The 23690-nt window shown below is 48.1% G+C and overlaps 2 protein-coding genes and 1 pseudogene across 2 annotated transcripts; 2 read left to right on the top strand and 1 right to left on the bottom strand.

The window, feature by feature from the left end:
* The first annotated feature begins 8148 nt into the window (after nucleotides 1-8148).
* Nucleotides 8149-10574, top strand: LOC146436858 (mas-related G-protein coupled receptor member A7-like). Its single transcript, XM_085063283.1, has 2 exons — nucleotides 8149-8648; nucleotides 9382-10574. Exon 2 carries the CDS (start codon nucleotides 9493-9495, stop codon nucleotides 10411-10413), a length of 921 nt encoding a protein of 306 aa, XP_084919409.1. The 5' UTR covers nucleotides 8149-8648; nucleotides 9382-9492; the 3' UTR covers nucleotides 10414-10574.
* Nucleotides 10575-15648: 5074 nt separating this feature from the next.
* On the top strand, nucleotides 15649-16685 carry LOC146436857 (mas-related G-protein coupled receptor member A2B-like). The gene has a single exon (XM_085063942.1). The coding sequence runs from the start codon at nucleotides 15693-15695 to the stop codon at nucleotides 16683-16685; it is 993 nt and encodes a 330-aa protein (XP_084920068.1). The 5' UTR covers nucleotides 15649-15692.
* A 3785-nt stretch (nucleotides 16686-20470) lies between these two features.
* On the bottom strand, nucleotides 20471-21571 carry LOC146436856 (mas-related G-protein coupled receptor member X2-like; annotated as a pseudogene).
* Nucleotides 21572-23690: the final 2119 nt, after the last annotated feature.

Genomic DNA, 23690 nt, shown 5'->3' with positions numbered 1-23690 from the left:
TAGGAAATACCTTCTAAGAATGACTATTTTGATTTCTTTTGCACTACACACATACTATGACTTTCACAATCCTCAAAGAATAATTTGATTTTCATCATGGTTTCACTTTCTTATGGCTCCAGAACAAAATACAGACTACGCAAGCGGAGAATATCTAAATGTAATTGACACTTTATCCTGTGATAGGACAACCAAAGTGCAGAGAGAGTCTGCACCTTTCAGATTGGCTGAAGTAGGTGAATATATGAATCAAATGGTAATGTTTTTAACTCTGCAACAAATGTTTGGAACATTTTGTACATACAAATCCAGGTCTTACACATTAAAATGGTTGTATGGTTGGGATGTTCCTTTTGCAAGAAAAGCAGATGGCTTGTGCATTCACTAATAGAAATTTTCTAATTTCTCTTTCTGTAAAGCCTTCAGTAACTTTTGTGAAACAGAATTTTCACAGTTGATGCACTTTGGAAATTTTATCTTTTATGTCAGTGGGGTTTGTAAGGTCTGGAATCAGGTGTCTGTCTGTTCCCTTGGGATCCCGTAACATAAATTTAAAAATACCCCATAAAAGTGTCATTATAGAACTTAGGCATGTGCTAGGTGATTTGCTGTGCTATGTTCCTTAAATGTCAAACTAACATTTTTAGCCTATCTTGTTGATAAAGAATGAAATGAACTTCCAGCATAAGCTGGAAACATACTGTTTGTGGAACTAAAGCACTCAGAATTCTGCACAAAGGAGGTAATGAAAAACAACACTTCCATGTTGGATTCTTCCATTCAGAAAAAATTATTACATTCTTTTAAAATTAATTTTGTCTTGCTAGTATTTGTTGCAAACACTGTTTAATATTCCTGAAGCAGAAACAGTGCTAACAAGCATCTCTGACAAATGTTTCGTCAGAGTTTGGAGATTTTCTTGGTTTGTATTTTTGCATCATGAGCAGAATCAAATAAACACTGACACATTGTCTTAATGTTTTGGAGGTGTTATAAATGATCATTTAAAGCAAATGCCATCTCATCATTTGCCTTCTAAAATTTTCCTTGATATATTTTTTTTACCAGCCTTTAAGCAAGCCCTTTGTAGTTTCCAGGGTTGTGTTGTGTTGGTGAAGCCTGAATGGAGAATATAAACAAGTTTTATTTGGCTTCCACATGTCTTTCTCTAAAAGGGACTTCTACTTGCTCAGCCATGGCTTTTGATAAAAATTAACTCAATCACACTCTTGGTTTTGCTACCATGATGGTTTGAGTAAACTGTTTCCCAACAATGCTGCTTGGCAGCAAGAAGAAAACTTCAAGCTATGGTAATTAACAGAAGTTTTCCTCTCAGAATTTAGGTGTGGGTTGTTTTAGTTTGTCCATTTGTTTGTTTTCAAATGGTAATATGAAAACCTCCAGTGAAATCAACATCCAACATTGGGGTGCTGCCCTGAGGTTTGCTAATGTTGGTTTCTCTGCCCCATGGGCTTCCACCTCCACAGCTGCAGCCTTGGGAATCTTCTATTTTGTCTCAATGAACTTTAGATTTTCAACTGGGTTTTTTTTAAAGAATTTAAAAGGCTCATCTAAAATTGTTCATGTCACTAACAAATGGCAGGAAAAGGTATGTAAGCTATGAAAACATTAAGTACTCAGTACAATGTCCTTGTTCTTCTGTTCAGTTTGCCATTCAAAATACTGTTCCTTTTGAGAGGTTTATTGTTTAAAATTTATTATGCTGTGCTTATCATATAATTCTCTTGGTACATAAAGCAGAGAATTCAATACAGAGAGATTTCACTCAAGGAAAGATTTTCAAGTAGTACTGATGTGTTGTTAATTTTAAACATATGACCTACAACAAAGTGAACACTCACAAAGTAAAGTGGTCCTGAAATACACTCTGATGTTCAAGAAATGGAGCTGGGACAGAAAAATATTAACCAGATTTTTATTTTGTTTTATTTTCAATTCTGATGCAAGTACCAACCTTGAGGCATATTTTTTTGGGATCTGCACATACATCAAAACATATTGGAGACTAATAACCCTACAATAAGAACAAAAACATTGATCAGGTCTGAGTACAGAACTTTTTTTCCATGTAGAGCCTTATTGAAATCTTTAGGGGTTTATCACTTGCACAACAACAGTGAGTTTGAATTGGTTTAAGAGATGAAATGCACAACCAAGATTGGTTGATGAATGCCCCAGGAACAGATCAGAGACAATTGTTGGCTTTCATGGCACTTGGATCAGCTGGACTCTGTGTGAAAGCTTGAATGGAGCAGTGACACTTCAGACATAGCAGATAATCTGGGACTGGTAGATTTTTAGAGATGTCAAGCAATCTCTAAAAAAATCAAGCTTATTTTGATTTTTAAGACACTTACTCTGCAAAGAATTTTTAATACAATGTATAGCATGAATGCAAGTGTCACAGCCACAGCAGTTTGTTTTCACCAATGGAAAACAGGCTGTTCCTAATAGAGAAATACAGAACAACTTTTCTGTTGTACTGACCAGAGTAGAATTTCCTCCAGGACCTGGTGCATTTGCTATTCAGACTTCTCACAGCCAGCAAAACTTATCTGGATATTGCAGATGTAAATATTTGTGCAGATTCAAACATTATTATTATCCCTGATACTGGCTGTTCTACTTCATCTTGTGTTAGTCAGGAAGAGACTGAAAACATTCCATCTAAAATCATTATTGGTTGAGTTAGGGTACAGCACTCGAATTGTTCTGAAATGAGACATGCACAAAATCACATGAGTTTGACTCTGTGGCTTTTGGTAGAATGGTACAAGGCTAGAAAAAAAACCCACTTGTTTTTGCCTTTTATGTGGTTCTTTCACTGATGAGTATTTCAGGGCATCTTCTGTGGTGCTTGCAGGTGAAGAGAAAGGGAGAAAAAGAATATTAATTCATACAAGGATGGAGACTGGGACTCAAATTTATGTAGCATATATATAAATATACCACATATATACCTTGGTCTTCAGTGCTGGCAAGAGTCAGTCTTTTTGCTACTCAGCCTGAAGATGTACCATGAGCTACAACTGGAAGATCTATCTCTCTTTGGCACTACCCTCAGAATTAAAATGTCATTAATAATACACAAAATGATCCTGTATCTAAAGAATAATGCAGAGTTAGCAGAGAGACCTGCCAGACTGAGGCACTCACCTCTTCCCCTGGGGGTCATGACTTCTATCCTTACATGGCTGGGATAAATGGCAACTAAACTGAATATAGAAATCTAACTTCTCCCAGAGGCATAATTTCTGCTCTGTGCTCTTCCTTCATTTAATGGGATGTTGACTTTCAATGGAGAGTGGGGTTGTTCAACAGACTCTGAGAGAAGACACTAATGATTTATACCAGTGGATTTTATTTCCTGAGCTGTCTAGTAGCAATAGAAGTATATCTATGTAAAGAATGTGCTGACCTCACAGATACTGCAAAAGCTTCCCTTGGTTTGAAATGTGAAGTCAACACTTGCAAAACAGATGAGTCTGAGCAGTCTTCCTGTGTATCTTACACTTGCAAAGCCTAAATACAACTGTGAAATGCTTGTATCTCATCTCTCAGAAGTGGGATTTTATGCTTAAGTCCTTTTTACTTGAATAATGAACATAAATTGATAAGCAGGCCTCCAGTATGTTAGAAAATGCAAGATGACTCGGTGTGGATGGGGAGGTCACTGAGGAATTTCAGGTTTCATAACAGTTAAGTCTTGAGCGATGTATCTATATGCAATTTCATAAAAATATAATTTTTCATAAAATTATAAAAAACAAGTCTGAAGCCTGTGAGCATTATAAGTAGAACAGACTGATGGCTGTGTATCAATAACTTTGGTAAGCAAAGGATGCTCCTCTGGTGATGCAGAATACAGTTGTATTTCATGTTTGAACACTGACTTCACTGTCAGTTCTGATGGCTGTGTAAGTGACGAAACAAATGATGTCATTTAGTACATTGTATATAAGTTACTGCTTGCTCTGTTAGAAACCCCAAATATGTTTTTTTCATGATTACACCACCAAAAATGTATAGAAACTCTGGCAGACTTCACAGACCTTTGTGATATTTGTATCAGTGTTGTAATATGATCTACATTCATCTGATTTAAAAGAACCAAAACAACAAAAGAAGAAAAAAAACTTCCTGAAAACACAAGTTTAGTAAAATTTAGAAAGGACATCATGGGAGAGAGAGAATTATATGGAGTTATCTGTGCAGGCAGCTGAATGTTATACATAGAAAGTTCTGAGTGGTTCTGGAAGACTCATGTGTTTTTCCAAAAGTACATAGTGAGAAAGGATTGGGCTGCCTATTAGTCTCAGTCCTAAAATGTGCTGTTTTGCTGGTAAAATAATAAATTGAGAATGGTATCTCGAGGAATTATGTATCTATATGTGCAAAAATATTCGTAATCATTTAGTTCACTCTCATTTTTGTGTTCCTGCCTTTGGTGGAGAAGAGGGAGGGAATGGTGAAATCACTGAGATACAACTACATCAATCTCTTGAGAAAGTGCAATTATTCAAAACCATTTGGCTGTATAGTTTTTGGAATCAAGCAGCCTCAGGTTTCTGTTTTAAAGTTTTGAACATTGAAGATTATTATTTCTAAAATGGATATATTTTTTTGTGTATGGAAATGTTATGATCCAATTATTAAGGTTCTTTGGAAATACCTCTGCCCGAATTAAGGTACAAACGAGACCATATGCCAGTCAATAGTATGGGTTTTATTTAAGAGAAATTATGAGAGAGAGAGAGAAGAGAAGAAAGAGAAGTAGGAAAAGAGGTGGGGGGGACAGAAAGAGGGAAAGAGAAAATATCACCATCCGTGGATCCCAACGATGTTGCGTTGACCCTCTCCAGCCGGTCTCCTTGGTGGTGATGGTCCCCCCAAAAGCACAGAATGCCATGGGTTAATATACAGTCAGACCAGGGGCAATGTCTAGGCATGTCCTCCCAGGGGAGGGGCAGTTTCTAGCAGCAAACTCTGCTTGCATCACCTGCACTCCTGTGGTGCCAGGCCTAGCATTTGGGGGTCTGTGATGGATTGTGACTCCCCCTCAGCTGCCTCTCACGTGAAAGTCCCATGGATGTAGCCAGTGAGGCTGGGGGTTCCACAGCTGGGCCAGTTTGTGTCAACCTGGCTTCTGTGAGCTGTGCTCTGCCCCCACCCCAAACTCAGCCAGGGATGATTCTCAGCACAGCTGGTGGCTTTGGCCTTTGTGGATGCATACCTTTCCCTCAGCCTGAGATGATTGAACAATAGGTTTCCCTTTATCTAATCTCAGCAGTTTGACTCAGTCCAAAGTCCCAGTCAGGTATCTTCAGGGAGGTTTCTTTGATTGTAGCTTCTTTATACACTTTTTGTTATAATGAGCAAAATTTTATATCAATGTTTGAGGCATGAACTATTTCAGTCTCTGACAGAGAGGCAAGGGACAGGGCAGATTGCTAGCAGGATGTGGGAGATGGGTATGACTGCCTGGCACAAAAGCCAGGGAGATACCTCCTTCCTGGCTTTGATCAGCACAGAGCTGGAGGAGGAAAACAGTTGGAGAAGGAAAAGATTGCCTGTGGAGATATCAGAGCAAGTGGCTTTGTGGTGGATCTGACCTGGATTCTCAGGTGTCAGTTGATGCCACTGAGCTCCTGGATTCCTTCAGCAGGACACTCGTTTCAGTATTCCCCCTCTCCCTTTCCCCACAATATTTAGAGCCTTAATACCCTACAGACTGAAATTCCCCCACCAAAATCAGTCAGCAGGTCCCACCTCAATGAGGGGGACACTGATTGCATTGAAAGAGAAGAGTCTGACCTTTCCTTTCTCAGCCTGGAGAATTTCCGTGGAGCAGACACACTGTGGGTTCACATTGCCTCACACACACCAGCTGCTGTCCCTGGGTCAGGATCTTCAAGAGCTTCCCTGGAATGCTCACTTGGGAAAGGGGAGAGAAGCCTGCTGGGTGAGCCTGGACAGTGTCCAGTGAGGGGTCTGTCCCAGGCCCCCTTTTGTCCCTGCTGGATCATGTTCTCCAGGGCTCTCACAAACAGGAACTATTTCTGAGCCTTTGCTGGGATCAGAGCTCTGCTTCTAATCTGCTCTTGACTTTGTCCAGGAAATGAGTAACAGGAGAGAGCCTCAGCAATGAGACCTGTGGGAAAGCAGTTTGTCTCTGTGTCAGGTTCCTCTTTCGTTTTAAAGCAACCCCAATCCTGAAATTTTGTCTTTTGAACTGCCTGAACTTGCCCCTCTCATTCCTAGGGTGAATCCCTAGGACCCTGCACTACAAAATTTGATTCCTGGTTCAAATGTTGTTTTTCCACTTGTGTACCACAACTTCAATGGTATTTGACTTTCACCATGCAGTTTCCCAGAGGATTCGTGCAATAAGGAATGCTCTGTGTGAGCTGGAGCACAGGCATACAGCAGAGGGATGATTTAACATTTCAGAAATGTCATTTTTTCTGAGAAGAGGTTAATCAATGTTGCTCTCTTGGCTACAACCATTAGAAAGCTCTAGGTTTCATCTGAGCCATCTTCTACACTCCCTTGGGAGTCAGACAACAACCTAAAATGAATTCCACAGAATTCCTAGAAAGCTGAAATGAGATGATTCCCACCCAGACGGACATGTGTCTGGGAGCTGGGATGCTCCTGCTGGAATCTGGTGTGTGTGGAGACCCTGGGAGCAGAACTGCCTCCTCTCTTCCTCGCTGACACTGTGTTTGTGTCCCCAGCTATGGAATCTCACATCCCCTCACTGGGCCAATCCTTTCCAGTGCAAACAGTTCCTGATCCATGAGCTAAAGGGGCTCCAGGAGAGCTGGAGAGGGACTTTGGAGAAGGGCCTGGAGGGACAGGACAAGGGGATATGGCTTTCTCACTGACAGAGAGTGGGTTCAGATGTGATACTGGGGAGAAATCCTTCTCTGCGAGGGTGCTGAGGCACAGGTTGACCAGAGAAGCTGTGGCTGCCTCAGGATCCCAGGAAGTGTTCCAGGCCAGGGTGGATGGGGTTTTGAGCAATGTGGACTTTTGGAAGGTGTTGCTGCTGGTGAAGGGCTGGGATCAGTAAAAACAACCACAAGTGCTCCCAGGATGGAGGAGGAGGAGGATAAGCTCTGATGAAGGGCTGATAGGGGGTTAACAGCACTGCTAAATCTGATCTCTTATAACTTTTATTGTATCATTAAGGGGATTGGCAGTAATTAATGTGGGGTCTAACTGCTGATAACCTGGCTGCAAGCAACTCTTTGCTGTCCTTCCCTTGGACAGGGTGTGCCTACAGCAGAATGAAAAAAAAAGGGCAATTCTTGTCTCAGTTGTACTCCCTTGAGTCCAGGGAAGGTTTTGGCAATGGTCCCAGAGCTGTTCCCAGAAAGGGAGTTGTTTCTGAGAAGCACCCAGCTGCCTCCCCAGCACTGCCAGCACTGCCAGCATTCCAGTGCCACCAGCACCACCAGCATCCCTCTGCTGCTGGAGGGACCATGACCCCGCAGGGGACAGAAATGAGCAATGGTAGAAACCTGTAGGGAGAGGAAAGGGACAGCAGTTGGAGAATGGGACATTCTGCAGGGAAGGAGTGTTTCTGATCAAGAGGAAATGAAGAGCCATTCACACAGTTCTGGTGGAGCTTTTGAAAAAAGCCACTTCCCTTGCAGCAAAAGCAAAAAAAAAAAAAAAGGAAGTGAAACTCAGATGTAGCCAAAACTGCAGTTTCCGACTCCCCTGTGACTCCACCGAGTCTTGGGAAGCAACACTGTGACAGGGCACAGAGAGGAGTCAGCAGGACAGGAGAGGGGACCTCCTGGGGATCTGGGCACTTTCTCCTTCATGTTACTGACCTGGGAGGATGTTGGGGAAGATAAAATAAGAAAGCCTTATAAATATGATTACCTGGCAAAAGATGCTGAGAATCTGGAAAATATAAGCGAGATTGAAATGAAGACAAGCTTTGAGTTACCAAACCCCATTTACTGAACAACTAGAAAACAATGTTGTGGCTGACTGGAGCTAATCCCCTCTTGATGAAGCAATACCCTCTGCTCGTAGGCAGGTCCAAGGGTCAGAGCAGACCCTGCCAACTGGGCAGAGGGTCAAAGAGCAGTTTTTAGAGTTTAAAATATAACGCCGTATGGTAATGCGATGATTCTTATAGGTTGTATGTAAATGTTGTAGGATTTGTAGCTTGTTCTACATTGGTTAATAAGAATTAGAATATTCAACACAGAAGATGATTTATTGTATTGTAAACGGCAACCTCGCATCTTTTTCTTTTCTATCTTTTCTGCTCTATCTCTCTCTCTTTCTCTCTCTCTTGCTTCTCTGACCTCCTTTGGGCTGCATCTGGCAGCCCCTGGCAGCTCTCCTACACCCATGCCCTTTCACAATAAGCCCCATGCTCTATGACCTGACTTCAGAGATCTCTCGTCTCTCGAAGATCAAACGAATCTTCGGATTTTGTTCCGACCATGTGCAACTGACAAACAAACCCATCTAATCCTGCGGATCCAAATCCTACACGAGGATCTGCTTTAGGATATGGACCCCAAAGGAGCAAGTGATGCCAGGAACAGCCACTGATCTGGACAGACACCCTTTGCCTGCTGCTGCCCCACACTGAACAGGTCAGTGCAATGTTTTTCTTCCTCCCTACCCCACCTGCCTCTCCTCCAGCAGCTGCTCTGTTCCTGCCACCCTCTCCATGGGAATGCAGTATCCTCCCCAGCTCCTCCCTCTGCCCTGAGCTTCCCTTCTGTATCTTGATATTGAAATCAGATGGAAAAAACTTTTTAACACAATGGAACACATTAGGAAGCGGGAATTCTTTATCTGTGCAGGTCACACGGAAGGATCTCTCCTTTTTCTGTGTGTGGAGAGATTTTACAACAGGGGTTTTATCCATTAAAATCATTCAAAGTCATAAAAAAAGTGATTCTTTTCTAATACATAAACATCACTGAATGTATTCACTGTATTCACTGTACAGGATTGCAGTATTCACTGAATGCTGCAATATGAAAGGTGACCCTCCTTGAACTTTTCCTTTGGCCATGTGCTGTTGCTTCCTGTTACAGAACTTGTCCCAAAAGCACTGGGGACTGTGTTCTGTGTTGTCTGTTTCTCCACTGGTTCCACCCACATTTATCCTTCTCTGTCCACACCTTCACATACTTTTATCTTTTTGTCCAGCTGGTCTTTCAGCAGCTTCAGGGAAGCTGAAATTTTTATTCTCTGTGTTCTTTATCATTCTTCTCCCAAACAGCCCAAACCTCCCACCTCCCTCTCCCACCCCACTATTTCCCCTGCTCTCCTCCCCTGCACATCTCACTGCTCTCCACTGAATCCTTCCTGCTGCAGGGAGCTGCTGAGGAGCTGCATGGTCCATCCTGGGATTCTCCAAGCACTGACTCCCCATCCACTCTGACCACAGCCAGGGGCCTCATCCCACCACCTGCCCAGCATCCATCCATGGAGGTGAGCACTGTCACCCCCCCTCCTGCCTCACCCACTGAAGGAGATGATCCATGTGAAATAGATGTCAGCAACATGGCCATACACAGTGTCACACTGCTCACTGGCCTCTGTGGGCTGGCTGGGAATGGGGCTGTCCTCTGGCTCCTCAGCCTGAAAGGACTTAACTCCAGAATCTTTGAGGTGGCTGTCGTCGACTTCCTCTTCCTCCTCTTCACAGTCCCCTCTGCTCTGCTCTTCCTGGTGGAGGATGTGTCCTGCTCCACTGTCATGTCCCGGGTGTACCTGGGTTTCCTTTTCCAGTTGTCAGTGGTCTCCTACTACTGGGGGCTGTGGGAGCTGACAGACATCGGCATTGGGACAGCCATGTCCAAGCTGTGCCAGCACTTCTGCCACTGCCGCCTTCCCCTGCGCCTGGTGTTGGTGATGGACAGTGTTGAATACTGGGCTTTCTACACTCTCATCACTGTCGTTCCCACGATGACTCCCCTGTGTCCATCACACAAGCGGGAGCAATGTCAGGGGGCTCTCCTCTCCGTGTTCAGTATCTTCCTGCTCCTCTTTGCTGCACCTGACGTCATCTCCAGATCAATCAACCTCATTAATGCCAAATGTGGCTCCGAGCAGCAGCAACTCAAGAAGCGTGACAATGTTATCTTCCTCATTCTACTCCTCGCTGTCCTCCTCACCATCTGGAATTTCCTGCAGCAGCTTGGCTACATTGTTGTGTCCTCCCATGTTTTTTTCCTGCTCACCTGCATCAACAGTACCATCAAACCCTCTGTCTACTTCCTGGTGGGGAGGTGTTGGAGAAACTGCTCCATGGAGTCCCTAAGGGAATCTCTCCAGAGGCTTTTTGATGAGCAGGAAGACAACTCTGCCAGCAAAAAAGATGCCACCACAGACACACTGGTCTGAACCTGTTGATCCCTTTGACTGCACTGCTCAGGGACTCTGGGAGAGTGGCTGAGGGTTTCCTTGAGTCACCTGATTAAGAAATATCCACAGGATCTCCCTCCCACACTGTATTCCTGCAGGGGAAGCAAGCAGGGGCAGGTGGGAGGGATGCTCTGCAGGGAGCACATTGGAGCATGGCTTTCCTCCACCCTCCCAGGTCCTAAAACACTATTCCCCCAAAGGGATATTTCCCAACACAGTTGTGATTCCAAAAATTCCCCTGGCACCTGGTTCCTGCATCCCACTGCAGTCTGATATCAATAAACACCATCCTGAACCCTGAGCTGCCTTCACCCCATCTGCCAGTGCTTGCTGCCTTCCTCTGGCTCCTGCTGCCAGCCGGGAATGGGGGTGGAGGGAGGGAGGGAGGGAGGGGACACAGGCATGGCTTGTGCTCCCTGCAGCAAACATGATCCCGAGTGCCCAGAGCTGGGATGGCAGCGGCACAGCCGGCATGGGCAGGATGGCCCAGGGGCTCAGCATTCCCTTCCCAGCTGCACTCTGAGTGGCACAGCAAAGATCTCCCTGGTCCCGGCTGGAGCAGGGCAGCAGTGGGGCTGTCAGGGGGGAAGGTGGCCCCGGGGGGAGTCTGGGTGTGTCAGAGGGGTCAGGAGGGGCCAGGAAGGGTGTGGATGCTGCCGATCCCAAATGTCCTCACTGGAGAGCAGCAGAGCTACAGGTTGTGCTCAGAGCCAGGGAGAGGCCAGGAAAGCTGCTGGATGGGATGGGATGGGATGGGATGGGATGGCAGTGGGGTGGAAATAGGAATGGGGAGCGATACCAAAAGGGGCTGGAATAAACTTTCTAACAGAATGGGATGCATTAGGAAGCAGGAATTCTTTACCTGCACAGGACACACAGAAGGATCTCTCTTTGTTCTATGTCTGAGGAGAGACTTTACAGCAGGGGTTTTATCCATTATAACCATATATAGTCATTAAAACTTATCTAATACCTAAACATCACTTTCCTCTAGTTTCTGTGCATCCACATCCTCCTGAGTGTCTGCCGTGGTTTCAGCCTCACTGAATGCCAGGCACCTATGGCAGCTGCTTGCTTGTTCTCTCCCCTGCCACATCCGGGAAGAGGGGAGGAAAAAAAAATTAGTTAAGCGTTCATGAGTCAAAATAAAGGACAGTGAGAAAACACTTCAAGAGAAAAACAGGCTCCACTTAAAGTTGCAAAGTGAATTTATTAATAACAGAGTCAAAGGAGGATAATGAGAAGTAAAAGAAACCCTTAAAGACACTGTTTTTCCTCTCACCCCCTCCCTCCTTCCCACCAACAGTGCAGGGAGGGCAGGGTGTGGGGCTTTGGGTCAGCTCATCCCCAGGATCTTCCACTGCTCAGGGAGAGAAGTCCTTCCCTGCATTGCCATGGGGTCCCTTCCACAGGAGAGAGATCTCTGGGAACTCCTCCAGTGCAGCTCCAAACTCAGGAGCAGCAGCAGCACAGACAATCCTGCTGCAATGTGAGCTCCTCCCACGGGCAGTCAGTCCTCCCAAACTGCTGTGCTGTGGCTCCCTCATCCACGGGCTGCACTCCTCCAAGGACAGGCTGCTCCAGCCTGGAATCAAGGGCTCTCTATCTCCACTGGGACTTCCACCGGATCACAGCCTCCTCCAGGCACCCACCCACTCTGGCATGGGGCACTTCCTCCATGGGCTGTGGGTGGATTTCTGCATCCCTGTTGGACCCCATGGGCTGCAGGGGCACAGCTGCTTCACCATGGTCTTCACCAAAGCCTACAGAGGAAACTTGGCTCTGGTGCCTGGAGCACCTCCTCCCTCACCTTCTGCACTGCCCTTGGAGTCTCCATGTTGTTTCCCTCACATGTCACCTCCTCTTCCTCCTTCCCTGGCTAGAAACAACTGCATGCACATTTGCTTTGATTTCTCCTCCAATATGTTATCACAGAGGAGTACCCACCATCTCCAACTGGCACAGGCTTGGCCAGCAGCATATATGTCATCTTCAGAGCCATTAGAGATTGGCTCTGCTGGACAGAGTGAAAGCTTCCAGAAGCTTCTCACAGGAGCCATCTTTGTGGCACCCCTACTAACAAAAACTGGGCCAAGCAAAACCAACACAGAGGGTCATTGCATGGGGAGTACAGCCAGAGAACAGGGCTGAGCCAGGCTGCTCTGGCTCAGAGCCATGTGGCCTCATGTCCCCATACTTCTGGCTGTCTCTGACACATCTCCAGGTGCCACATGTCCAGCAGTGCCTCACAGAGCTGTCACCTCCACCCCAGCAGTGTCCCCAGGGCTGTGGCTCCCCTCCTCACTCCTGCTTTTCCCCTCAAACACTTTCTGCAGATCAACGCAGATGGAGCACAGAAAGTGCTGCTGGCATCTCCCCACCAGCACATAAATCACAGGGCTGAGGCTGCTGTTCAGCAATGCCAGCAGCAAGGAGGTGTTTTCTGGGAATAACTGGACAGAATCAGAAAGGCTGAGGAGAACCTCCAAGCAGAAAGGGATGCTGAAGGCAAAGAAGAGCAGGACGTTGAGCAGGATGGTGACACAGGGCTTCCCTGGCTGCCACCTCTGGGAGCCACAGCAGAGCCTGAGGAACAGGAACAGGTTGGAAACCAACATCACTATGGACAGAATCAGGGAAATCACAAGGGCTACACCTGCAAGGGCTGTCCCTGAGTCTTCAGTAAAGGTGAGGTAGAGGGAGGACACCAAAACCCCAGTGAGAACCCAGAGGGACCCACTGATGACACCCGAGAGGTGGCGGGGGCGGTGGCTTTGGTACCAGATGGAGCAGAGGATGGAGACACAGCGCTCCATGCTGAGGGCTGTCAGCAGCCCCAGGCTGCTCAGGTCAAACAGGTGGCACAGGAGTTCCACTGCAAATACAAAATCTATGTAGAGAGGAGCAAGATGAATCAAAGATGTGCAAAATGCTGCTAAGGTCAGAAAAGCCAAGATAAGCAGGGAGAACAGGAGGAGCAGGGAGAAGTCAACTACAGGCAGATTTAGGGTGTAGACAGTGAAAGGGTTCTGCTTCATGTGGAAGCCCAGGAAGCACACAACCATCCCATTCCCCACCAGCCCACAGAGGGAAATCCCCAGACAGACCCCTGCAAGAGCAATCAGTGTGTAGGGAAAGCTCGAGCATTGATCTGGGAGATATTCCTCCAAGTCCACAGATCCATTCAGGGTGAGGTTTGTTGTGCTGGTCTCCTCCATGGTGAATGATCCTGTTCCCAGTGGTTGTCTTCTCCTTTTCCACCACTTCCTAGGGAGAGATGAGGAACCAGAGGGAAATAAGGGCCATCAGCATTCCCAGCACTTCCCATCTGCTCACACAGCCCCACACCAGCCCCAGGAAGAACTCCCACCCCTGCAGTGCCCAGGACAAGGACAGGCGTCATCTGCCACCAGTCCATCCCTGGACTCTTACCTCCTGTAGGAACAGTGCTGTCACAGGGACCCCACGGGAAAAGGATCTGGGGATGGCTGCTGGGACCACTGGCTCTGCTTCAGCCTCATCCCTCGTGCCTGGTGTGCAGCCCTTAGCCCAGAGATCACATCCCATGGTCAGAGCCTCCCCTCACAATCTCACCACATCAGTGACAGCTTCCCCTCACATGTCCCAGGGACAGAGATCTTGTCAGGAGGAGGTGGCTTCATCACCCCATTCCTCTCCTCCCCCCAGTTCTTCATGAGGAGCTGCTGATCTGCTATGATCCTATTAATTCAGACACTCAAATTCTATAATTTTAAACACCATTTTCTGGGTCTAAAACAATGAAGAAGGAGAGCACAGCACAGATAATATGATGTCCCTTCAGATGCTGTGAACCTTGAGGTAAAATACTCCTCTGGTGAGGGAAGATCCTGTCCATGGAAAGCCTACTCCACTATGGTCATTTCAGCTTTTACAGGGTTTTGTGAACCCCTCAGAAATGCCAGACCTCATTGTGAACCCAATCCCCAGCCCTTGGGTGCCAACAGAGCCCCTGAGCAGCAGCCATGAGGACAAGCACTGGCCTTGTGTCCACTTGCTGTGGGAAATCACCAGTGCCCAGACACAGGACTGCACGAGGGCTTTGCCCACAGCCTCTCATCACATTCCATCTAACCACAATCAGCAGCCCAATTTCCCCTGCTGAGCATGTGTCTCCTCTGAGATTAGGTTTGTGGGGTACATGGTGCTGCCAGTGTGCTCTTATCTCCAAGTGGTTCCTGCCACACAATCTCAGCCTTTCACAGCACAGGGACTGGCATTTTGTTGCTTGTTTTCTGCCCTTCTTTCATGCATTTTTCATCTCCTCTGGAGCTGTATCCTGTGCTTGTCATCCCCCAGACTGATGTGCTCCAAAGATATCCTTGTTAATGCACAAGGTCCATGGTCTCTCCAGGGTGTCCACCCGGGAGCTGCAGGATTTGGAGCAAGAGGAAGGCTTGAAACAAGGAGAGAACACAAGTTCAAGTTCCATCCCTGAGAGACAGATGGAGAAAGGTGCAACTCCTGGAAGTGTGTCCCAGAAGGAAGTTGGGAGAAGTCTTTGAGTGCCAGATACATGTCACTAGAGGCACTGAGCAACTTGTGCTGTTGCAGGTCTGCACATCAGGGATTTCTCACTCTTGGAGGTCTCTGGTTCATCTCTCTCACCTCTCTGCCATCCTGGGAATGTTATATGTCCCCTCCTATGTTGATGGATACCCACCATCCACCACCACACAGGGAAAGCCAGAAGCCCCTCACATGGTGGGACAACAGCAGAGAATGGCAGGAAGAGAGGAAGGGGGTGACGTGGCCACCTCCTTCTGACAAGATCTCTGTCCCTGGGACATGTGAGGGGAAGCTGTCACTGATGTGGTGAGATTGTGAGGGGAGGCTCTGACCATGGGATGTGATCTCTGGGCTAAGGGCTGCACACCAGGCACGAGGGATGAGGCTGAAGCAGAGCCAGTGGTCCCAGCAGCCACCACCAGATCCTTTTCCCCTGGGGTTCCTGCGACAGAACTGTTCCTACAGGAGGTAAGAGTCCAGGGATGGAGCAGTGGGTGATGCCTCCTTTCTAGGGATGGGACTGGACAGGGTGGGAGTTTGTCCTGGGCACTGCAGGGGTGGGGGTTCATCCTGGGTCTGGTGTGGGGCTGTGTGAGCAGAGGAGAAGTGCTGGGAATGCTGATGGCCCTTATTTCCCTCTGGTTCCCCATGTCCCCCTAGAAGGTGGTGGAAGAAGGAGAAGGCAGCCACTGGGAACAGGATCATTCACCATGGAGGAGACCAGCACAACAAACTTCACCTTTAATGATACAATTTATGGAGATCTGGACTGGGAGGAATTTATGATGCGTGTATGCTTGGGCATTCCATATACAAGGATTGCCTTTTTCGGGGTCTGTCTGGGGATTTCCCTCTGTGGGCTGGTGGGGAATGGGATGGTTGTGTGGTTCCTGGGCTTCCACATGAAGCAGAACCCTTTCACTGTCTACATCCTAAATCTGGCTGTAGCTGACTTCTGCCTGCTCCTCCTGTTCTCCCTGCTTATACTGGGTTTTCTGACCATAGCAATATTTTGCACATCTTTGTTTCATTTTATTGTACACTATTTGGATTTTGTGAGTGTCCTTCGGTTCCCATGCTACCTGTTTTACCTGAGCAGCCTGGGGCTGCTGACAGCCCTCAGCGTGGAGCGCTGTGTCTCCATCCTCTGCCCCATCTGGTATCGCTGCCACCGCCCCCGGCACCTCTCGGGTATCGTCAGTGGGTCCCTCTGGGTTCTCACTGGGGTTTTTGTGTCCTCCCTCTATGTCACCTACACGTTTACTGAAGACTCTGTGACCATCCTTGCAGGTGTAGCCCTCACCATTTCCGTGGCTTTTTCCCTCATGATGTTGGTTTCCAACCTGCTCCTGTTCCTCAAGCTCCGCTGTGGCTCCCAGAGGAGACACCCAGGGAGGCTCTTTGTCACCATCCTGCTCAACGTCCTGCTCTTCTTCATCTGTGGCATCCCTTTCTGCGTGGAGGTTCTCCTCAATCTTCCTAATTCTAGCCCTTTATTCTCCGAAAACATCTTCTTTCTGCTGGCACTGCTGAACAGCAGCCTCAACCCTGTGATTTATGTGCTGGTGGGGAGCTGGCGGCAGCATCGCTTCCAGCGCTCCGTCAAAGTCGCCCTGCGGAGGGTGTTTGAGGAGAAAGCCAGGAGTGACAAGGGCAGCCATGGCCCTGGGGACACTGCTGTGGTGGAGGAGACAGCTCTGTGAGGCACTGCTGGACATGAGGCACCTGGAGATGTGCCACCTCAAAGACACCCACAAATATGGGACCATGTGGGCACATGGCTCTGAGCTCAGTCCTGTTCCTGTATTCCCTATGAATGACCCTCACTGCCTCAGGGAATAAACTCCATCTCCTTTGGCTCAGCAGATGAGTTTCATGGGGTTTTGGGGGATCTCTTGCATCGACAGAGTGTGACAGGTTAAGCCCTGGGGACACATCCAGCATGGGATGGCAGCGATTTCCCAAATCTCTGTGGGGCTGGGGCCTCTAGATGGCAGGAGAAAGGTAAGGATCTCAAGGACCATCCTTCCCCTTCAGTCTGACAGAGCCAGCCCTGTATTCCCTGCTCATGGGAAGAGACCAAACTGACCCCAGGCAGGGCTGCAGAGCTGGGGGAGGGACAGCAACATTCCCTTGCCCATTAAGTGGGAATTTGTCACATTCTTTCATTCCATAATAAATCCTTCCGAGTAAAGTGCAGTGATGATGGTGAATTCTACTGAATTCTGGTGCCTGTGACCAAAAAAGAGCTTGAAATAAGGAAATTCACATAGCCAGGTGCTTGGACCATTTTATTGTGCAGAAATCAGGGGGTTATGCTGCTGTTCTGCAGAATGGGGCCATCCTCTGGTTCCCCAGCATCAATGTCCAAGGAATCCCTTCAGCACCTCCATCCTGAACCTGGTCATTCTCAGGAGGAGCTGAACAGCAACTCTGCACAGCAGCTTGAGCCAAAATCCAGGTTGTGCTAATCTTTTTCACATTGTTACTACCCCATAATTAGATCTGAATTTATTTGTTTTGTTTGTTTCCAACATGGTAACTCTGACCCCAAAATGTGTTGAATAAACAACATCCATTCACTGCAGAGCTCATCCCTAGTGAACAGTGTCCAAAAATTGCTCGTTTCCTTAGTTTTTCCCACTCTAAAGCCTCTGTCTTGTGTGAGGAGGGCAGGTACCTCTGTCTCACACCAGAGCTCTTCCTAAGGCACATTCCTGCAATGCTTGGGATGATGTAGACAGTGCCAAGAACTCCTCATTCCTGGGAGAGATCTGGGCAGCAGACACATCTCTTGCTCAGGGGAAGTTGTCCCTCCTTTTCCCACTGCCTTAAATCCAGGGGAAAGCAACGTGCCACTGCTTCTGGAAAGGGAAGTGAGAGTGAAAGCCTTGGGTGGTGAGTCATGCTTTGGAGAGTGTCAAGGTTTAGCCCTGACTAAACGCCAGGCACCTCGACTCTCTCTTGCTACAAAAAGCAAACTATAAAAAATACACACCAATCTCATGGGTCAAATGAGATAGGACACTGGTTGGCAGGAGGATGCACAGAAAAAGAAACAGGGCAAGCAGGCTCCAAGCTTAAAGTTACAAACAGTGATTTAATTACCTAACAGAGTTGGAGGATAAATGCAAGGCAAAAATAAACTTTTCATACAGTTTTTGTTCACTCCCCCCGCCTCCCTCTAAAGAATCATTAGTATTCACCCCCTTTCCTCTTTTATAACCACCAGACCTGGGTAGGGAGGCAGGGGGTGGGGGAGTATTTTTTTCAGTCCACAGAGCAGGTCCATAATCTATTCATCACCACAATTTTTCTACTACAAATACTCTTTATCTATACTTATCTCTCTTTCTTATCAGACAGTTTTTCTGCTCTCACCCCCTCCGTCTTAAGAAGCAGTCTCTCTGCTCACCCCCCTTTCCCTCTTTCCAAACCCACAACACAGACAGGGGGCAGGTTGAGAGGGGTTTGTTCTCTGGTCAGTTCAATCAGGGAGAGGGGTTTTTCTACTTAGCCAGGGGTCCCTCCCACAAGAGACAGTCCTCTGGGAACTTCTTTGGCGTGGGTCCAATCTCATGAGCAACATCCCACCTGAATTCTGCTGCAACATGAGTCTCTTTGTCCATAGAGTGCTGTGCAGACTCTGCTGAGCTGAGGCCAGGCTGCTTCCATGCCAGGAGCAAGGCCTTTCTCTTCCTTGAAAAGGCCTCTGTAGCTTTAACCCTTTCGAGCCTCTAAACTGGATCACTGCCCTCTCCAGGCATCCACCTGCTCCTCTGGCATGGGCTGTGGGGGGATTTCTCCACTCCTGTGTACTCCATGGGCTGCAGGGGAACCTCCTGCCCCCTCATGGCCTTCAGCACAGCTAGCAGAGAGTTTTCAGCTCCAGCACTGGAGCAGCTCCCCCCCACCTTCTTCACTGACCTTCACGTCTCCATGCTGTTCTCCCTCACATATTTTCACCTCCACCTCCTCCTCCTCCAACTACAAAGAAGTGAAAAAAGCATGTGACTGCTTTGTTTTGATTTCTTCTTAAATATGTTTTCACAGAGGCGTAACCAGCACCTCCAATTGGCCCAAACTTGGCTGGCAGCATGTCCATCACCTTCAGAGCCATCAGAGATTGGCTCTGCGGGACCTGATGTAAAAACTTCCAGAACATTCACTCAGGACACACAGGAGCCATCTCTGTGTCACTCCCCACCCCTCAGACACCTCCCCAGGCCTACCACAACAGCTTCTGAGGGGTCCAAATTTCTCCTAGATGTTAAAAATACTTTACTGATGTTTTGGGCCAATCAAAACCACCACATTGGCTCACATGAGGTTAAACATCTAAGAAGCATTGATTAACAGAGTTGTTAATGATTAACCGAACAGAGCAACTTCCACATCTGAGAGGGATTTTCTCTCCCTGTCTCCCATTTTCATGTCCGTTGGAAAGTAGAAACTTTCTGAGGTACAACCTCTTATCCAGGAAAGGACTCCCATCATGAAGGGAGTTTCTCCCAAGGCAAGTGCAGAAGGATCATGATCCTTCCATGTATTTTTCTAGCTCCAAGCACCTTCCTTGTCTCCTGTGTCACCCAGGCCACTCCCTAGCTGAGCTTCTTGTTTTCCATGGAAATATAGAATGGTTTGGGTTGGAAGGGACTTTAAACACCTCTTCTGACTTTAAACATACTCTTCTGACCCCCTGCCATAGGCAGGGACTAGAGTACATTGCTATTCCACTAAAGTATGTTGCTCCGAGCTCCATCCAACCTGTCCTGGAAAACTTCCAGGGATCGAGGAGCAGCCACAGCTTCCCTCAGACACACCTCAAGTGGAGCCAAACCTCAAGTCCCAGCTGCAACATGAGCGGAGCTAAAACCATCCAGACAGCCCAGAGAAAATGGGAGGATCCAGCAGAGGCAGTTCCAGCTCTAACCCCTTGTGCTGACAGCCCACAAGACAGCCCACAGCCCCAAACTCAGTGTGCATTTTGGGGAAAGCCTTCCAGAGGCAATCCCAAACACCTGCCCACTCGTCTGGGCAACAGGGCTCAGTGTGAATTTTCCACACCTCAGTCTTCCCGTGTGTCAGGACCTGCTGGAGATGGGCAGGAATCACTCAGGAATTGTTCTGCACTGCTGTGCCAAGATTTCTTATCCACCTGCATGCTGGTTTTAAGCAAACACACCAAGAAAATCCATTTGCAGAAGGTCTGATTCTTGGTGACTCAATTTTAATATTCCACAGGGTAGAGAAGCTCATTTCTGAAGCAGAGAAAGCTCAGAACTGTTGAACAGGAAAGATTCAAAGCAAGAACTTGAAAACAAAAGCATTCAAAGGTGTCCCTGCCCATGGAGAAAGGGTCAGAATGTGATGATCTGTAAGGTTCCTTCCAACCCAAACCTTCCCATGATGAATCCTCACATCATGCTGAATCCACCCCAGGCAGGAGTTCCCCTGCTGCACACAGCACCAGCCTGACAGAGCTCCAGGGGCATTTGGACAGCACTCTCAGGCACAGGGGGGGAATGTTGGTATAGCCTGTACAGGGCCAGGAGACGAACTTTGTGATCCTCGTGAGTCCCTTCAAATTCAGGATGTTTTTTGATTGTATTTCACGGTGATTCTATTTCATAAGAATTCCACTTTATGATGATTCCACTGTGTTGTCCCTATTCCAGGGCTCTGGCACATCCTCAAAAGCCCTCTGGAAGGCAACTCTAACAGAGAGGGTGAATTCCTTTGCACAGCTCCCAGCCAGGAAGTAAATCAGAGGGTGGGCACTGCTGTTGGCACAGGCGAGCAGGACAGAGGTGCTGAGGGCAAAGACAGAGGGGTCAAAGGCTCTCAGCAAGAGCCAGAACCCAAAATGAGCGGTGAAGAAGGGAAAGAAGGTGACAGGCAGCAGGACCAGGGCACAGAGCTTCCGTGGAGGCTGTTTCCATGAGCAGCACAGGAGCCTGGCCAGCAGGGCTAGAGCAGAGCAGAGCAGGGTGAGCACTGAGAAGAGGTAGCTCAGCACCAAGGCCACCAGCACCGAAGGGCAGAAACAGAGGGTGACGGTGAGCAGGAAGGAGAGGAGCCAGAGCAGGACACACAGGAGCACCGGCAAGTGCTGGGAGCGGTGGCAGGGCCAGCAGGACACAGGGAGGACAAAGAGAGCTGTCCCAGCACTGAGGGCTGTCAGAGAGTAGAGCCGGGCAGTGAAAGAGAAGAGGATGGTGACGTTCAGCCAGGCTGTCACACCCCGTGAGCCCAGCTGGTGGCAGAAGCTCTCTGGGCCATAAAATATCCCCAGGGTGATGGTGATGAAGAGCAGGAAGGTGAAGTCAGAGATGGCCAGGCTGAGGATGCAGATGGTGATGGGGTTCCTGCGGGTGTGGAAGCAGAGGAGCCAGAGGACAGCCCCGTTCCCCACCATTCCACACAGGCACAGGAGCAGCGTGACAGGGACTCTGCTCGAGTGGCTGTTGTCACACTGGGTCCAGTTGGAGTGCTTGTCCTAATTCCAGCTCCCGTTGGAGACTTTCCCACCGGGCTGGCTCCAGCAGGCAGGGCTGGCTGTCTCTGTGGCAGGGGACAATGTGCTCATTGTGACACCTCTGCTGCTTCTCCTTCCCCTCACACAGCTGGAGGGGTGACAAACACACACACCTTACCAACACTGCTGTCCCCCACACGCGGCTTTTCCCATCTTTTCCCACCCCCAGCTTCCATGTGGAGCAGCACAGGGAGAGGCAAGGGACAGGGCAGATTGTTAGCAGGATGTGGGAGATGGGTATGACTGCAGGAGATTCATTTCAGTATTCTCCCCCTCCCTTTCCCCACAATATTTAGAGCTTTAATACCCTACGGACCAAAATTCCCCTACCAAAATCAGTCAGCAGGTCCCATCTCAAAGAGGGAGACACTGATTACATTGAAAGAGAAGAGTCTGACCTTTCCTTTCACAGCCTGGAGAATTTCAGTGGAGCAGACACGCTGTGGGTTCACATTGCCTCACACACACCAGCTGCTGTCCCTGGGTCAGGATCTTCAAGAGCTTCCCTGGAATGCTCACTTGGGAAAGGGGAGAGAAGCCTGTTGGGTGAGCCTGGGCAGTGTCCAGTGAGGGGTCTGTCCCAGGCCCCCTTTTGTCCCTGCTGGATCATGTTCTCCAGGGCTCTCACAAACAGGAACTATTTCAGAGCCTTTGCTGGGGTCAGAGCTCTGCTTCTAATCTGCTCTTGACTTTGTCCAGGAAATGAGTAACAGGAGAGAGCCTCAGCAATGAGACCTATGGGAAAGCAGTTTGTCTCTGTGTCAGGTTCCTCTTTGGTTTTAAAGCAACCCCAATCCTGAAATCTTGTCTTCTGAGCTGCCTGAACTTGCCCCCTCTCATTCCTGGGGTGAATCCCTAGGACCCTGCACTACAAAATTTGATTCCTAGTTCAAATGTTGTTTTGCCACTTGTGTACCATAACTTCAATGGTATTTGACTTTAACCATGCAGTTTCCAAGAGGATTCATGCAATAAGAAATGCTCTGTGTGAGCTGGAGCACAGGCATACAGCAGAGGGATGATTTAACATTTCAGAAATGTAATTTTTTCTGAGAAGAGGTGAATCAATGCTTCTGTCTTGGCTACAACCATTAAAAAGCTAGAGGTTTCATCTGAGTCATCTTCTACACTCCCTTGGGAGTCAGACAGCAGCCTACAATGAATTCCACAGAATTCCTAGAAAGCTGAAATGAGATGATTCCCACCCAGACGGACATGTGTCTGGGAGCTGGGATGCTCCTGCTGGAATCTGGTGTGTGTGGAGACCCTGGGAGCAGAACTGCCTCCTCTCTTCCTCACTGACACTGTGTTTGTGTCCCCAGCTATGGAATCTCACATCCCCTCACTGGGCCAATCCTTTCCAGTGCAAACAGTTGATGATCCATGAGCTAAAGGGGCTCCAGGAGAGCTGGAGAGGGACTTTGGAGAAGGGCCTGGAGGGACAAGACAAGGGGGAATGGCTTTCTCACTGACAGAGGGTGGGTTCAGATGTGATGTTATGGAGAAATCCTTCCCTGTGAGGGTGCTGAGGCACAGGTTGTCCAGAGATGCTGTGGCTGCCTCAGGATCCCTGAAGTGTCCAAGGCCAGGTTGAATTGCATTTGGAGCAACCTGGACTTTTGGAAGGTGTTGCTGCTGGTGAAGGGGTGGGATCAGTAAAAACAACCACAAGTGCTCCCAGGACAGAGGAGGAGGTTGAGCTCTGGTGAAGTGCTGGTAGGGGGATAACAGCACTACAAAATCTGATCTCTTATAACGTATTGTATCATTAAGGCAGTAATTAATGTGGGGTCTAACTGCTGATAACCTGGCTGCAAGCAACTCTTTGCTGTCCTTCCCTTGGACAGAGTGTGCCTACAGCAGAATGAAAAAAAAAGGGGAATTCTTGTCTCAGTTGTACTCCCTTGAGTCCAGGGAAGGTTTGGGCAATGGTCCCAAAGCTCTTCCCAGAATGGGAGTTGTTCCTCACAAGCACCCAGCTGCCTCCCCAGCACTGCCAGCATTCCAGTGCCACCAGCACCACCAGCATCCCTCTGCTGCTGGAGGGACCATGACCCCTCAGGGAAGAGAAATGAGCAATGGTAGAAACCTGTCAGGAATGGGACAGCAGTTGGAGAATGGGACATTCTGCAGGGAAGGAGTGTTTCTGATCGAGAGGAAATGAAGAGCC

The sequence above is a fragment of the Lichenostomus cassidix genome, chromosome 5 (assembly GCF_008360975.1).
Source record: "Lichenostomus cassidix isolate B80296 chromosome 5, HeHo_3.0, whole genome shotgun sequence".
NCBI classification, from domain to species: Eukaryota; Metazoa; Chordata; class Aves; order Passeriformes; family Meliphagidae; genus Lichenostomus; species Lichenostomus cassidix.
Note: the sequence above shows the minus strand (reverse complement) of the source record. Positions and strands in the feature narration are given on the sequence as shown.

Bases quoted from the DNA above. Each gene is read 5' to 3' on its own strand.
- LOC146436858 (XM_085063283.1), top strand. From the start codon at position 9,493: ATGGAGGTGAGCACTGTCACCCCCCCTCCTGCCTCACCCACTGAAGGA.
- LOC146436857 (XM_085063942.1), top strand. From the start codon at position 15,693: ATGGAGGAGACCAGCACAACAAACTTCACCTTTAATGATACAATTTAT.